Source organism: Chanodichthys erythropterus, chromosome 19 (genome assembly GCF_024489055.1).
Source record: "Chanodichthys erythropterus isolate Z2021 chromosome 19, ASM2448905v1, whole genome shotgun sequence".
NCBI lineage: Eukaryota > Metazoa > Chordata > Actinopteri > Cypriniformes > Xenocyprididae > Chanodichthys > Chanodichthys erythropterus.
The window spans coordinates 20,765,240-20,782,959 of record NC_090239.1 but is presented as its reverse complement, the minus strand read 5'-3'; the positions used below and the strand labels follow the sequence as shown (position 1 = coordinate 20,782,959).

The 17,720-nt window shown below is 35.7% G+C and overlaps 1 protein-coding gene across 3 annotated transcripts in view; it reads left to right on the top strand.

The window, feature by feature from the left end:
• The window catches only part of rnls (renalase, FAD-dependent amine oxidase), a 62,125-nt gene that overhangs the window by 219 nt on the left and 44,186 nt on the right, over positions 1-17,720 (top strand). For 2 of the 3 annotated variants that reach the window (XM_067369740.1, XM_067369738.1), the window contains exons 2-4: positions 1,184-1,289; positions 1,370-1,515; positions 3,487-3,648. In XM_067369740.1, the coding sequence (XP_067225841.1) occupies positions 1,184-1,289; positions 1,370-1,515; positions 3,487-3,648 (414 nt within the window). The remainder of the gene's footprint in view (positions 1-1,183; positions 1,290-1,369; positions 1,516-3,486; positions 3,649-17,720) is intronic. The other variant, XM_067369739.1, reaches the window with a different exon arrangement.

Sequence of the window (17,720 nt, the reverse complement as noted above, 5' to 3'; positions counted from 1 at the left end):
TCTTCTTATCTGTTTTTACATAGAGAATGCTTGTTTTATATACTAATATGAAACACTTGATCGAGCGGTGAATGTCTCGTGTATAAATCATTGGATTGGTGGTATGTGCAGCAAATGTCACTCATTATGGGTTAAACATAAGTCAAAAAGGTGCTCTAGGTGACCTGCTGCTCTATAAGGGAGGAAGGTGAGCAGAAAATGAGCAGATATAAAGTAACTTAAACTTTATTATACGAAAGTTTTAGACGTCAGATTCCTACTGACTCTTCGCCTGACAGGACAGAATGAGCAAGTGCTCAATAATGTACTTCAGTGCTCGTCGATGACCACCAGGAGGTCCCTCTTGAACTTTGTAATTTGATTGACAGGACACTTCCACTTCAAATATCGTCAAATAACAATGATTAGAATGTGATTAATTAAGATGTTAATGGAACAGAATAGTTAAAATGCAACAGTTGTATAAAACAATTAAACAATAAAAGAAGTAACAATGTGCATTTACTTTTAAATTTAGCTATAGACCTAAGTTTAGCATGTACATAATGACGATGCATCTGCCAGTTTCTAACTTTGTTGTCATTGCGCAAAATGTGAAATTATTCAAAAAGGCAATCTTTCCCCACTACTAGGGAAAGATGCATCCTCTGGGTAAACGTTAACAGAATGTGTAAATGACTTTTGATATTATTCTTATTAATTTTTTTTTATGTTTTTAAATGTATAATGTGAAATACTAATTCAACTATTTTATTTAAAAAAAATTTGTGACAATTATTTAAACAATTGAATAACCGATGACAAAGTAAAATACTCAAATATACTGTATTTTTTCCCTCCCATCTAATATATTTTCCATCTCCGTGTCCCTTTAGGGGCTTTGTAGTAGGCTTGTAGAAGATTGTGTATAACAGGCTTTTCAGCAGTTTTGATCATGTTGATAATTTAGAGGCCTTAGAAATTCAAAGGGTTTATTAAAAAGTGATAATATTATACTTTCACATTACAGTAATTACAATAATTGTAAAAGTTTGATGTCTTATTTCTTATTTCTTATTATTAATGCCGAATCATCACTGGTTGCATTGAAATGTTTTGTTTTGTTGTTGCTATTTTTTAACTCTAAAGCTTAAAAACAGCATTTCGTGTTTCACATTGGACCTGATGCTATTTAATTTTATAGGGGGGAGAATGTCCACAAGCAGGAGTCCAAACAATCCTTCATGCACGGTTGATCTTGGTGCTCAATACATAAGTGCCACAAAATACTACGCTCGTATTCACAGCAGGTGGGCTACATCTCAGTACTAAATCTGATCTGTATGGTGTATTTGCCACTTGTGACTAATGCATTTTCTTGTATTTTTAGTTTTTATGAAGAACTCTTAGCACAAGACATTTTAAAACCTCTTGTTGCTCCTGTTGAAGGCATGATGTCTAAGGAAGAAGGAATTGTGAACTATGTAACGCCCCATGGGGTCTCATCCATTGTCAAACACTACCTCAAAGAGTCAGGTAGGTCATTTGAATTCAGGTTCAACTTATTTTCTATAATTTATTTTCTGATTTCTTTTTCTTGCTGATATTCACTACCATTTGTTTTAGGGTCTTTTTTTTTTTTTATTATACATTTATTCAGCAAGGATTCATTAAATTAATCAAAAGTGACTGTAAAGATAATTATAATGTTACAACATATTTCTGTTTTAAATAAAATGCTGTTCTTTTGAACTTTATTCATCAAAGAATCCTGGTAAAAATATATCAGTTTCCACAAAGATATTAAGCATCACAACTGTTTTCAACACTAATAATAATAAGAAATGTTTCTTAAGAAGTAAATCAGCATGTCAGAATGATTTCTGAAGGACCATGTGACACTGAAGACTGAAGTAATGGCTGCTGAAAATTCAGCTTTTTTATTCAAGATTTTAAAATATATTAAAATAGAAAACAATTATTTTAAATTGAAACAATAAGTCACAGTATTACTGTTTTTACTCTGCTTTTAATAAAATTAATGCAGCCATGGCAAGCATAAGAGACTTTTGCAAACTAAGCCTGCAAACTTTTTTTCGTCAAAAATGTTTGAGTGATTATAATGTAAATATCTACATTTCATTTAAAACATGTATTAAAATAGCAAAAAACAACATTCGCTGTAGCGTAAAAGTTTTTTTCCATCAGGGCAATTTCACACAGAAATGCTTTTTATGTATTTACACAGTCAGAGAAGCAAGACAGATTTAATAACCGATTTTATCGCTGTTCATAAAGCAGCTGTTTTTCATCAGCTGTTTAATGACAGAAATGTGCTGCCAGAAATTTATTTTTGGGTCAGCAAGACCCGAGTCATCCAGCTGTTGTTCCATCTAAACGTTACCTTTCTAGAGAAAATGTCTGATTTCCTAGAGAGAGAGCGCCGAAGAATTTGGCCAGACCATGAAAGCTGATTTATGAACTCAAAGATCACGGCTCTTAGTCAATAATATGACTGAGTCTTTAGAAACAGTTCAGGATGTTTTGTTATTTTGCATGTGAACAAAAAGCAGCAGTCAGATGGAACTGCTTTTGTGTAGCAACACTGAGAAACAACACAGTTATTCAAAGATCAGCAAAACAGTAAGGGATTTACATCAAAAGTGAATTGTGCGTATGTGCACACTATTTATCAACATTTTCCTGATGTTGATTTTATATACTGTTGTCCACTTTTTCTGTGACCTTAAGCCCTTTGGGGAAAATGGTGTGCTAATTCACATAAGATGTATTTTCCATGCTGGAGTTGGGTTTCTTTTAGGGGTATAACAGTATATCCTTATTGATCAAATGGCTGCATGCAATCAAAGCATGCGTGTACTGCATGACAAAAAATTATAGTGTACAGAGTTTCAGTGACAGTAATAATATAATAATGCAATGGGGGACTATTTGTGGGTCCTGATAATGCCAAATGTCTGCTTTTACCAGTAAAAAGGGGCCTACATTATTTTAATTATTTGTAGTCAGTTACAGAGTGCATGCATATGTGTCTACCATAATTCTGTATTTTAAGCTTCAGAATCAGTAATTATTTTATTCTGGTGTCACCATTGCCCTGTGCATTCGGGACCAGGACCAAGTCCACCCCTGATGTAATGCCAAATGTAGCATTTTAATCAACAGTACATTTTTACCATATGTCTTAGAAGGAACAATAAAAAATCTTTCTTTTGGCTTACAGTATTGCAATAATATTGTATTGTGAGTTCAGTATCGTGAATTGTATCAAATTGTGACATTGTATATCATTACACCCCAGTTTCTTTCCACCATTGCTCTTGTTTCTAGAACTATTTGCATGTGCTATAAACCAAATCTTGACCACTCTATGATACATAATCTTCTGCTTGACTTTCTTTGGAATTCTTTATTTCCATGTTTCTCTCTCCTTTTTTCTTCTTTTGCTATGTGCAACATTGCCAACTGTGCCCCTCTGCACTCAAGCAGGAGCAGAGGTGCTCTATGACCGACACGTCACTCACATTCACCGGAAGGACGCTGGCTGGGAAGTGTGTCGCAAAGGGGGAGCATCACAGCAGTTTGACGTTGTGGTTTTAACCATGCCAGTACCTCAAATACTTCAGCTTCAAGGAGACGTGGGATCTTGTGAGTACATTACAACACCACCGCAAACACAGACACACTTTGGCCTTAAAATTGAAATATGACTTTTGGTTTTGCTGTCTGCCATCTTTTTTGTTCAAAATTATCCCAGTGAAGTTGCATCATTTTATTATTTTATTTCATTTTAGAAATAGTGACAGTAGAGCTGAATGGAAATTCCTAATAAACAAATATTCCCTTTAATGCATGCTGTGAACTGCAGTGGACAGATGTATTTTTAGTTATAGAAACTAAATTACCACAAAAAAAAGCAATAATAATAAAACTATTTCTCATATTGTATTCTAAGGAATTTGTTTTGTTTTGTTTTGTTTTATTGCATAAATCTGGAATAAAATATAAAGGTAGAGGTACCCCAAAAGACTTGACATTTTTTCATGTCTTGTCACAAATTATGATAATAATAAAAAACACATACACACACAAACAAACAACTATGTTAGGGTCAAAGGTTATCTCATATGGTGGTTTACATCAAAGTCCCTTTAAGACAAGTCATTTCACTCGGCAGCCATCTTTGAAACACTTCTCGGGCATGCAAGTTTAGGTCCTATATCTCAGAATGGGGAAACATCAAATTCTCCGAAGCTGTTCACCAAGCTTTCGATTAAATTTCATATTTGAAATCACTAGTGAAATCTGACAATAATTGTCTCATAAATTTTGTTTCTAAATTTTCGAATCATGACAAAGAACAGCATTTTTCAGGCTGGATCAAGCTAATGAGCATGCGCAGTCCTAAGCACGCGTTTCTATAGGAAGTGCACGTCTGACTGTTTCTATAGGAACCAAAGCTTTTAACAGCAGCTGCAGTGACGCGATGACTTTCCAATCGGTGACTGGCTCTTATTTAGAAGGCGGGACTTATTCCGCAATATTGCGCCCTCATGTTGTTCCAAACCTGTATGACTTTTATTTCTTCTGTGGAAGAAGATATTTTGAAGAATGTTGGTGACCAAACAGTTGTGATTCAAATTGATTCTTCAAAATATTTCTGTGTATCTCTGTGTTTTGCAGAAAAAAAGTATGTCACAGGTTTGGAATGACATGATGGTGAGTAAATGACAGAATTTTAAATGTAAATGAATTTTAATTTTTGGTAGACTGTCCCATCAAAAATGTTTTTTAAAAAGTGCCCCTATTTTGCTTTTTCTTAATGTTAACTTTTTATGCAGTGTATAATATAGCTGTTTGTGAAATGTATGCAAAGTTTTAGAGATCAAAGTGCACAAGAAATAAAGTTATTGTCTCCTAAAAGAAAGAATCGATTCTGAACTGCCGAAATGAGTCGTCAGCAATTTCTGTTACTTTCTGTTACATATCGTTTCGTATAACTGTGCCTCAAGTGCTGAGGAATCCTCTGGAGCTGAAATTCGGACATGGTAATAGAAGTTTCATTTCCGACATGCGCTGTAAACAGTATACCAATCACAACAGACTGGGCCATCTGACCAATCAGAGCAGAGCAGGCTCTCAGAAAGGAGGGGTTTAGAGAGACTGAATCTTAGAACAAACCGTTTTCAGACTCTTTGAGAAATGAGATGATGTGCAATGTATATTATGAGAAAATTTTATATTATGAGTTTTTTTATTTATTTATTTGTATTTTTTTTTACCTTGGATGCATGTAAACCTATTGTAGGAGACCGCTAAAACAAAATTAGGAACCTTTAAAATAGCATAATAGGAGCACTTTAAACATCTTTCCACTGTAGTCAGAGGGTTTAAATAAACAATAGCCAGATTGTATGTTCAGTATTCTCAGATCTGCTTTCAAAGTCACAGGTCCACCTCTCCGTTACATCCATTCAGTCTTGCCCTGGGCTGGTGGGCTTCAGAGACCCCATATCTCCATCTTAAACTGTTTTCCAGCTGCCTCATGACTGCAGGTCTTGCATCAATGTCCAAATTGGTATTCTCAGTATGACGTGTTTGAAATGGTAAAACATAAGTCCTTAAGTAAAAATATGGAAATGGAAGAGTCAGGTCTAGGTCTTCTGGGTGTTGGAGCTTCTGAGAAACTGTGAATAATGCAGAGTGCGAGGAGAAAGTCACAGGCTCAGAAAAAGAGCTGCATCGCAAATTAAGGGATGAATGAAAAATGGAATGAGACAGCTGAAAATGGTGGAGGAGTCGCTAGCGAAAAACAGCGCTTTAAATGGTTGGGGTGTCACGCACTGAGCGGCAGAAGTAGGGCAGAGGCGGATGGGTCTCTACGCTGTTGATACGCTATGAAACGGCTGCACTGGAGCAGCTGAAAAAATTAATCTGAAGTGGTCTGGATGGAGATGGAGGCCATGTGATCAATGTCACAGTGCAGTTGCGCAGGACTCCATAACCGAATGCAATTTAGAAGAGGGTTGAAACTGTAAGAGGCCATTAAGATCGTGCAAAAAGCAAAAAAAATCATGCACAAATAATTGGCCAGTTTTTTTCTTAAATACCCATTTAGATTTGGAGGTGAGATTTTTTTCCACAGAGATTGAGTTGATTTATTCTCTGGCAGGCTCCAGTCAATGTAGGCTCTCATTTAACTGCTTCTCTGTCAAATCATAGTTATTTTAAAGCCACTTCAACAAGACATGGCTTTTTGTGCTCTTTTAAGTGTTATTCTGTTTTGTGTCAGGACTGGTTTTACTGTGAGAAAACCCATGTGTTCAGAAAAACACTGCTCCTGGGAGACACATTACTGCCATTTCTTGAAATTCCTGAAACCCTTCTGATCTTTCATTTTTAGTAGGCTATGTTTTTCATTTGTAATTTTTTTTTCCTCTTCTGCATATATCTTTGTTTTCCTAGAACATATTATCATATTCAGTTGGAGATTTTGTAACGTTTTGTGACCCAGCTGAATCTGTATTCTTTGGTTTGTATTCATAATTTTAAAGTAAATGAATCATCTAGCATAGGTGCAGTTCTTATATTTGGTTTCTTCATAATTTTAGATGTAGTTATGGTGCCTTTGGGACTGAATTATGACTGAGCTGATTGTCCAGGGCAATTTGTTTAAATTGTCCACATAATTGTGGTGCTTATGTTTAAACATATGCCACATCATATAGGCCTACGCTATCATTAAAATCTTTTTTTTTTTTTTTTTTTTTTGAAAGAAATTAATCCTTTTATTCAGCAAGGAATGTTAAAGGGATAGTTGACCCAAAAATGAAAAGTCAGTTATCACTTACTTGACCTCAAGTCATTCCATTTCAAGTGTATTTCACAATATCTTCTTTTGTGTTCAGCAGAAGAAAGAAATTGATACTGTTTGGAACAACTTGAGGGTGTGTAAATAATTACAGAATTTTCATTTTTGGGTGAACTATCATTTTAAATTGATTTAAACTGACAATAAAGACATTTATAATGTTACAAAATAATTCTGTTTCAAATAGATGCTGTTCTACTTCTATTTAACTTTCTATTCATCAAATAATCCTGAAAAATGTATCACAGTTTCCATGAAAATATTAAGTAGCACAACGGTTTTCAACGATTTTGATAATAAGAAATGTTTCTTGTGCACCAAATCAACATATAAGAATGATTTCTGAAGGTTTGTGTGAAGAGTAATTGCTGCTGAAAATTCAGCTTTGCCATCACTGGAATAAAGTACATTTTAAATATGTTAAACCAGAAAAAATGTAATAATATTGTAATATTATTATTTTACTGTATTCTTAATCCTTTGAGCCTTGCTGAGCATAAAAGACTTTTAAAAACATAAAAAATAAATCGTACCAACCCCAAACTTTTAAACGGTAGTGTATGTACAACTAGAATGGTTTGGGACAAGTCTCGATATGCTCAAAAATGATGGTACTAACACAGATAAAATATGTTTTTTGTCTTCATTGTCCTGTGCCATGATGTCACCGTGTTAGTGGTTCTATTTGTAGTGGCGTCTGCTGGACAGTTGGGGGCAGCAGGCAGGTATGAGCCACTGGCACTTGCAGAGATGCAGTCTGGAAATAATTTTCACAGATTTGAGCTGCATGCTGAAAAAAAGAAAAAAAAATGAATGCCTCGCACTTCCTGCTTTATCACAGCATGATTCCACAGAAGTGTCTGACCTCAATTTTTTAGGTCTAATTTGTGTGAAAATAATTATCAATGCAAAAGCAAAATGATTGGAATTGTTTTAATGCCTTTTTTTTTTTTTTTTGACGCTTAAAGGTTGTTGTAAGCAACCATAACTCTAAGAATATGTTTTTTATTTTACTTTCATACTTTCATTACTCCAAAATTTGTAAATTTCTACCCTACTTTGTCAGATTATATGTATCACAAATCTCATAAAAAAATAAAAAAAAATCCAAAAAGAAAAGCCAAAATGCCTAAAAAAGGATCTGCAGTTGATAAAATAAACTGACATTCAGAAAAAAAAAAATAGGCTTTACTTTTAGACATACTGTTTTTTTTTTTTTTTTTTATCATTGACTTACTGATATTTATTGCAAGTTATCATTGTAAGTTTCATTTTGTTTTATATCAAGGTCTGATTATAAAGTAAAAATTAAATTTGCAACATGTATAATGATTCACATGGTTCATATTCCACATTAATGTTGTGTACTCTCGGGTTTCAGCAAGGTTTTTATATGTTTTGCGGTATAATGCAGACCCAAATCATTTTTTACATATAGGATTTGCAGAAGTTGATTCTTTCATGTTTGTAAAGTGCAAAATGAGCACAATTTAAGATGACCTACATCTTGAAGTTCATCACATCCGCTTGTAGTTTGTGTGCGGTTATATTAAAACAGAATAGCCATAGAAACCAATGAAATCCAGAGCAGCCATATTTCTTTTAACCTGAATGCAGTGACAGTCACGTCCTTACAGCCCTGCCCTTCCATTCAGTGGACTTTAGCTTTCCCAGTGGCTTTCCATGTGCTGGGGAAATGAGGAGGAAATATAAGCGTGTATCATTTGCAAAAGATGAATGAACCCTATGCGTGCTGCTGGTCTGTGGCGTGCCTGATGTGGATCAGAGCCCTCTCTGGACTTGACTCTGATTTGTTTCCTCTAATATATTACTGAAGATTTCGGGTTAGTGGTTTGACTGGGGTTATGGAACATACGTTTGGGCCAGAGGTGCTTTGCCAACTCTAGTGCGTTCCGTTGCACCCGACTTCCTTACAGTTTCTGCTTGCTTCTTGGCCAGAAATTCCCCTCCTTAAATTTTGGATGTTTTTCATTGTGTTCTGCAACACTTTCTTCCTTAATTCTTTCATTCTAGCATTCCGCTGTCACTGACATGCTCCACCAGCTGTCAGAAATTAACATGAGAGAGTGGAATGCAGCTTTTGCAAGCGCTGAATTAGAGTGACATAACATGTTTGAGTGCTCTCAGACTTCTGATTTCCTCAATAGTAACACCACAGTCACTTCAGGGAAGTTTTTTAGCCTAGGACACATGCCACACACATACACACACCCTGACGCAAACTGTGGAGAGTGCATTTTTGAACATAAAACACTGGGTCTGGCTCTTCCTGTGCATCAGAGGATGTAATCTATAACAGGTGGTTGGGCCTGTTCTACAGCGACACAGTAAGAGGCTGAATAAGTACATTTCAAAATTAGAATCAGAAATCACTTCCACTTTGGCAAGCTTGCTTAAGCCTATGCAGAACCATTTCTGCTTTTGTGGTTAAAGACAGAGAAGACCCTAAAGAGGAAGTTGACCCAGTGCCATACAAAAACGGTTGAGATGTTCTGCTCTTTTACCGGTCTAAAACATCAAGTAAATGCTTCCCGAACCGTATTGTTTTTTTTTTTTTATTATATACACTACTGTTCAAAAGTCTGACGTCAGTAAGATTTTTTTTTTTTTTTTTTTTTTTTGAAAGAAATTAATACTTCTATTCATCAAGGATGCATTAAATTGATCGAAATTGACAATAAAGACATTTATAATGTTATAAAAGATTTCTATTTCAAGTTAATGCTGTTCTTTCTATTCATCAAAAATCCTGAAAAAATGTTTTACTAGCAGCACAACTGTTTTCAACATTGACAATAAATCAGCATATTAGAATGATTTCTGTAATGTGACACTGAAGACTGGAGAAATGGCTGCTGAAAATTCAACTTTTCTTTATTCACAGGAATAACTTTAAATTTAAATTATATTTGACAATATTTATGATTTTACTGTATTTTTGATCAAATAAATGCAGCCTTAATGTCGCCATGAAATCAAAAGTTTTTTGGCCTTTAGTTTGAATATGAGATATATTTTATTTTAAAATGGTTAGTTCCTGTCCTTGATTCTGATTGGTCAATAGCTGTTTTAGTCACGATAAAACACTGCTATGACCGCTTCAATCAACGGTTCTGTGTATCACTACACAACACCCTTAGCAACCACTCTTAGCAAAGTAAACTGTTTGTTCTCAGTTGATGTTGTTCATCGAAGCTTACTGTATTATGTAAAACCAGAAGAGTATTGTGAGATCAGTTGAGCGAGTTTATTACCTGCATTCAGTTTAAATGTCTGATGTATTTAACTTGTCCTTTTAACAGTTAAGAGGTTTTCCCATGACTAACAGCGCTAGTCAAAGCATTTGTCGGTTGCGTCTTGTTCCGTGTTCACAACAATTCAGTATTTTCAATGTAAAAGTCTTCGCTACTGACTGACACACTCATAAAACAGTCTTTGCCGCCATCTAATGCCGTAATAATGTAACTTCTGTTGCTGTTCACGGTCAGGGACTATTTTTTCCGGTAGAAGGAAGGCTTTTAATGAAAGTTTACTTCATGAAAGTACATACTTCATTGATACATATTTTTGCTCTGGCCTACCTCTTCCAAGCGGGCCAGGGGCGGTTAAGCAAACTGCACCTGGGCACGGTACAGAGTAGTGGTTACAGTGGCAAAAAAAGTATGTGAACCATTTTCAGAATCTGTGAAAATGTGAATAATTTTAATGAAATAAGAGAGATAATACAAAATGCATGTTATTTTTTGTTTAGTACTGTCCTGAGTAAGACATTTTACGTAAAAGATTTTTAAATTTAGTTCACAAAACAATTCAATAGCTGAATTTATTAAAATAACCCCATTCATAAGTATGTGAACCATTGATTCTCAATACTGTGTGGTTACCTGGATGATCTATGACTGTTTTTTGTTTTGTGATGGTTGTTCATGAGTCTCTTGTTTGTCCTGAGCAGTTAAACTGAGCTCTGTTCTTCAGAAAATCCTCCTGGTCCTGCAGATTCATCAGTTTTCAAGCATTTTTGCATATTTGAACCCTTTACAGCAGCGACTGTGTGATTTTGAGATCCATCTTTTCATACTGAGGACAACGGAGGGACTCAAACTCAAGTATTAAAAAAGGTTCAAACATTCACTGATGCTCCAAAACGAAACACAATGCATTAAGAGTCGGGGTGTGAAAACTTTTGAACAGGATGAGGATGTCACAATTTTTCTTATTTTGTTTAAATATCATTGTTTTTCCATTTAGTACTGCCCTTTGGAAGCAACAGAAGATACTTGCATGTTTCCCGGCAGAAAAATTAAGTACAATTTACCTTGATTTTTGAATTCAAATGTTTTCACCCCCCAGCTCTTAATGCATCGTGTTTCCTTCTGGAGCATCAGTGAATGTTTGAACCTTTTTTAATGGTTGTGTTTGAGTCCCTCAATTGTCCTCAGTGTGAAAAGATCTCAAAATCATACAGCCACTGCTGGAAAGGGTTCAAATATGCAAAACTGCTTTAAAACTGATGAATCTGCAGGACCTGGAGGATTTTCTGAAGAACAGAGCTCAGTTTTACTGCTCAGAACAAACAAGAAACTCATGAACAACCATCACAAAACAAAAAAACAGTCGTGGATCATCCAGGTAACCACACAGTATTAAGAATCAATGGTTCACATACTTATGAATGGCGTTATTTTAATAAATTCAGCTATTTGTTTTGTCTTGTGAACTAAATGCAAACATCTTTTATGTAAAATATCTTATTCAGGACAGTACTAAATAAAAAATAACATGCATTTTGTATTATCCCTCTTATTTTATTAAAATAATTCTCATTTTCACAGATTCTGCAAGGGGTTCACATACTTGTTCTTGCCACTGTAAACGGATCGTTGTTGATCCGTGATCCGTACAGACCAAGGCCCATGGTTCGGAACGCATGCGATTCGCGGATCAATTGCAAGTTTAACCACAATAGAGTGAAAGGTTATTATTTGCACGTGTTTAGTCTTGCTAGTTCACACATTAAATAGATATAAAACCATTCCAGCGCTAGAAGAGGCAAAAGAGGATTTAATTCGGTATCGCACACCCAGATGCACATACATACAAGGCTTGTGCACACACACACACAGGGAGAGAGAGAGAGAGAAGTGTGTTTCAGATAGCTTGTGAATTCCAAATTGATTTCTCTTTCGCGTCCTCAATGCACTTGGATGGACACATACACGCATTATGTCAGTCAAAATACCCCTCTCGGCAAGTATTGTCGTAAACACATTCAGTTATGTCTTAAGTGAATGAGGTGAGAATTTGGATGTTTATCTATCGGATGTGTACATGTATGGGGTCTTACTCTTAAAGTGACAGCAACCTTTAAATATAATATAATACCTGCTGTTGTCTGTCATACAAATCAAACAACAAAACACAGCTTTAACAAAGATTAATCCATATTAAATTTATACAGTGAACAGTGTCATTTTACATTTAGTTATTACATTTCTGTACACGAAAATTAATACTACAGTTAGACCTTATACTTATTTGTAACTTTATGTTGTATTTATTTATGTTTGTAATTGGTGTACAGTATTTGTTCGTTTTACAGTCTGTTCACTTGCCTTTAATAATGTATTAGTTAGGCTAGTAGTTTCTGCTGTGGTATCAGTGTAGTTAAAGTGGGCTAAGTAATAAATGCAAAGTTACACCCCATCCTCCAGTTTTTCTTTTTTTGTGCTGATCCGAAAAACGATCCGATCCGTGACTTAATAACCGTGATATGATCCGAACCGTGAGTTTTGTGATCCGTTGAACCACTAGTACAGAGCGATCACACACTAGTCAAACGAACCGGGCTTTAGGGGTCAAATGAGTACTATTTTTGAATGCTATATTTTAAAGCGATATGAAGGAGGATAGGAGGAGAAATGGTTAGAGATTAGGAGGAAACTGCGGTTTTACTGAGCTCAATTGGCTATTGGCTATTTTAAAAAAGGGGAGGAGCTGTTCAATATTTCCCACCCTGTTTCCTGTTTCAGCGGAAATTACGTCAACACATTGAACACATTGTTTCTTTCAAAAACAAATCTCACATGCTGAAAACTTTTGAACGGTGATGTATTCCCTGTGCACATTTCTGTGAAAGTATTTGTTTTAAATATTATTTTATTTTTATTTATTTTTTACGCCATATGCACAAACTTCAGGATTTTCTTTGTGATTCCAAGCAGCAGTTTAATTTTAAAGTCACACTTCCTCTAATCTAGGAAGTGCTAAATTTACATCCCCCTTCCAAGTGCTGAATGACCACTTCTAACCTCTTTATATTAGACTAAAGCTGTGAATCATAACTCCTGATTCACTCAATGGCAGTTTATGGACCACTTACAGATGCATTTATGCAAACTGCGGCTTGATATTTAAGGATGACAAAAGCAATATTGATGTCTGCATATAGAAGCCATTGACTCAATTGCTCGTTCCATTACTCTCAATGAGTGATGGCGTGCCCACACCCTTTCCTATTATGTGCTTTTACTTCCTGTCCGGCCCGCGTACAGGTCTGTCAGGGTGCCCCAAACTTAGCAAGCCTTTGTGCTATAAGTGATTACGTCATTGTGCTGAAATAGGGCATTTTTGCAGCTAACCTCTATGTGGCCGGCAGTAACACACGGCCTGGATCCCCTGACGGCCTTGAAACTCTGCTGATGTTGAGAAACATGATTCTTCATTTCTAATGAAATTAAAGCTCTATTTTTGGCAGGCTCGCTCTCTCATGTGGTAATCAGTCTTCCTGGCTGCATTATTTGATTTGGGGCCTGGCTGTGCGAGATAGGTAGCATGCTGATTATTTCCTTGTTTTAGAGCTGAATTTAAAGGGCGGTTGTTAATCAGCAGATATGATAAAAGGCATGACAGGATGCATCATTAAACTTAAAACGGTGCTTCTTTTGTTCCCCTCCACCAAACATAAATATCTGAGCTTTTTTGTTTGGCTAGCAATTACCTCGAGCTCCGTCCCGTGCTCGGAATACAATAAATGTGTCAAGTTACATCATCCTCCTCTTGGTTAGAGATTCTCTTTTTGTCTCTCATCGAGTGGCTGTCTGGGTCTGCTGCTTTCAAGTCTGGTATGATGTAATCTCTTGTTCTGACTCCTGACAGAAAGGCATGCTTATTTCCCCTGCACTGTCTGGGTGTTGTGCGCTAAATGGATACTTAGTCCTCCTCTCTCCACAGTTCTCTCAAAGGCACTCAGGAGACCAAACAATGGAGGCATAGGGTTTTTTTTTTCTCATCACTCTCTCTCTTTATAATTGGGTCGCTTAACCCTGTCAAAGGATCTTGCGGTTTGTTGTTGACACTTGGTGTGGTACCTCTGTTCTGTGAGTCACCTTTTGACATTGAAATTAAATTGATTTGACAGATCATGTCAATTTTGAATAAATTCAAGTGCTGTATTAAAGTATTCACCTTTGTAGTTAATTTAGATGAATATGTCTTTTATTCAAAATTCAGAATAGGAGTGCCACTTCAAAATAAAATGAAGAAATCATTGTATTAAAAAGAAATAGAAATCGACAAAAGAAATAAATGTCATAAATTGACATTTAAAACAGCTTGTTTAATTCATATTTAAAAGTATTTGTTAAATTATTAATTGTGATGATAAATAATGTATCTATAAATTTGCATTTAAAAAAATTAATTGCATTTTTATAAAGTATTTACAAATTGAATTTGTTCATCCATTTACATTTATGCTAATGTTGTGGGTCATCATGCATCAAAGGGACATGTCTTCATTGTTTAAAAATTGATTTTAAAAAAGAGAGATTAAAAAAAAAGCTAATAAATTAAGAAAAACAACAGGCCAATGCAACAATTTAAAGAATGAGTTATTAATTGTATTATAATTTACTGCTATTTGTTATATTTAAATACCTTTTTAATTAATACACTGATATTTCTTTTTTAAGTGAATATCCAACAGAGAACGGGTCTTGTTTAAGGATATCAACCATAACATGCCTCATACTTGTTTGTTGCAGAAACACATTCTTTGCATACATTTCAACGTCTCTTCATAACCTCATTCAGGAAACTGTGCATAAAAAGAGGAAGATGTAAGGTGCACAAAACTAAAATTAGAGGCACACCCAGAAAAGAAGATACCATAGTCAAGCATGTGAGAAATTGAGGCCAAACCTCAGAGTTGTGAGTGTAAAATCCTCTGCTGCCTGAAGAGCCTCATTGTGACTTCAGAGGCTTGAGATAATCTCACCCCTGGTGTGCCAAGAGCAAATGCCATTTTTGGGTAGTGCCATGATCTGTATTTGGATTAGAACAGAAGATGAATGAGCAGTGAATTGCCCTCTAAATTAAGAGGAATTTGTGATGCAGAGAAAGAGCTTCTTTTGACAAGGCCGGGAACAGCTCTGGCTAAGTCGTGCTTCTAATAGCAGTTCTCTTGCCAAGCCATCTTAAAACTGAAATGATCTTTTATGAGTAATGGCGGCTCTTGCACATTTGCATGTCAGTTCTCTGCTTCGTCTGTTTCATCATGCGCTCCCAATTTAACTTCAGCTATACTGCACAAAAAAAGAACTGTCTGCCCTTTTAAAATAGAGCTTGTTCTGTGCGATACGAAATGTTTTTTTTTTTTGGTTTTTTTAAATACAGGAAGAATGTGTGTTTTACACTGGTTAGTCATACATTTGAGGAAGCTCATAGTACCACATTGTTATGATGTTTTTGTAAAGCTCTTTGTACACCCTTCTCCAAGACCCACCTTAAAAGGTTACTTGCTGACCAACTTTTGTTTGTCAGCTTTTGTTCTGTTGTAATGTAAGTCTATGTTGGATCTATGTGTTTGGATAGTTTAACACTATTTTACATAAATTAACCAAAAATATGGTGTTGCAAGGACACTTATGCAAGTGTTACTTTTTTGTTTCTTTTCATTCTATGAAAAGGGGGAGGGTCATTTCTTCAAAACTTGCATCCAAGCTTTGTAATGACAGTGAACAGGGGTCACGAGTATGAGCTGAAGAAAGTGCTTCCATCCACATCCATCCACCCTGATGGGCGTTTGTGTAAAAAATAAATAAATCCATATTTAACAAGTAAAGAAGTAAAATATCTAGAAGAAAAGTAAGAAGAAAGTGTAAAACTCTTGCAGTTCAAAAAGCTTATGCTACACCCTACACCTTCCCAATAATCTTAACTGATGCGAAGCCAGTTAACACTTTCTTCGTAAGTTGAATACGGAAAGCGGTCTGGCGGAAGCTAGATACTTTACTTCATAACTTGTTAAATATGGATATTTTTTTTACACAAACACATTGCTTCGTTTCAGAAGGACTTTATGAAATTTCTGTAATTAATTACTCACCCTCATGTCATCCCAAACCTGCAAGACCTTTGTTCATCTTCGGAAAACAAATTAAGATATTTTTGATGGAATCCGAGTGTTTTTTTATCTCCCATAGAAAGCAATGAAATTACCACATTCACGATCCAGAAAAGTAGTAAAGACATTGTTAAAATAGTAAACATGACTACAACCTTGATGTTATAAAGCGACAAAATTTGCTGAGCTTCCATGTTCTACATCAGAACGCCGGCTCATTATTGGCCTACGCTGTTTACGTGAGCACCACGATGTATGCATGTGATACTGACCCAGGAGCTGGCTAATACTGAGTTCTGACATGGAACACAGAAGCTCTACATTGTGTCTTCAACGTAAACTGCATTGGAGAATGACAGGGTAGAGAAGAAATTGTTGAATAAAGTCATTATTTTTGTTTTTTTGCGCACAAAATGTATACTTGTTGCTTCATAACATTAAGGTTAAACCACTGTAGTCATGATGACTATTTTAACTATGTCTTTACTACTTTTCTGAACCTTGAATGTGGTAATTTCGTTGCTTTCTATGGGAGATTAAAAAAAAATCTTGTATTCAATCAAAAATATCTTAATTTGTGTTCTGAAGATGAACGAAGGTCTTACAGGTTTGGAACGACATGAGCATGAGTACTTAATGGCAGAAATTTCATTTTTGGGTGAACTAACCCTTTAATAAAATGTTGCAGATCCACTCACTTTACATTTCACATTGAAAGTCTTGCAAAACATGCAAGAAGCAACGTAATATAATTTTGCCGACAGGTCGCCACAGGCATGTTTTTCCAATGAGCCTGGATGGATTTTAGATTTTAGACATCCGTAAAGCGTTGTAGCACTCTTGAAGTAATTTACTATAATTTAGATAACCAAATTGATTGCGTTGCCACACTAAAGCAGCTTTTATTTGCTCCCTGAATGAGTCTGGAGTTAGAAATGGGACATATTGATTTCCTATACCACATCACTGAAAGTCCACTGCAGCGCCAGACACTCTATACACATTTATGATGAAGGCTTTTAGCATTGTCCATTAGTTAAAAACAGACTTTTACGCTATAACATGGATTTCGGCTCGCCATGTTGGGGCAAAATATTCTGTAAAAAGAAATGGTTCACCTTTGACCCACTGCTTAAAATAACATGTGGCTTGACGTCAGTGCCGAAGCCCTCAGGTAGCTGCCCTAAATGTCTCTGTTTGGTCCCAAATTACACTCGAGCTATCTATGAAACAAACCGCTCAGTCGTGTTGGCAGTCGCCTTGTTTATCTAGCAGATATTTCAGCTGACATCAGAGAGGTTTCGTCTTCATTTACCTGGCTACACAAAAGTGTCCATTATTCCCTCCAGTCCCTCCAGCAAAAAACATTAATAAACATCCCTGAAAACCTGTGCCGCTTTAAAGTGGCCTGCAGCTGTGGAGGCA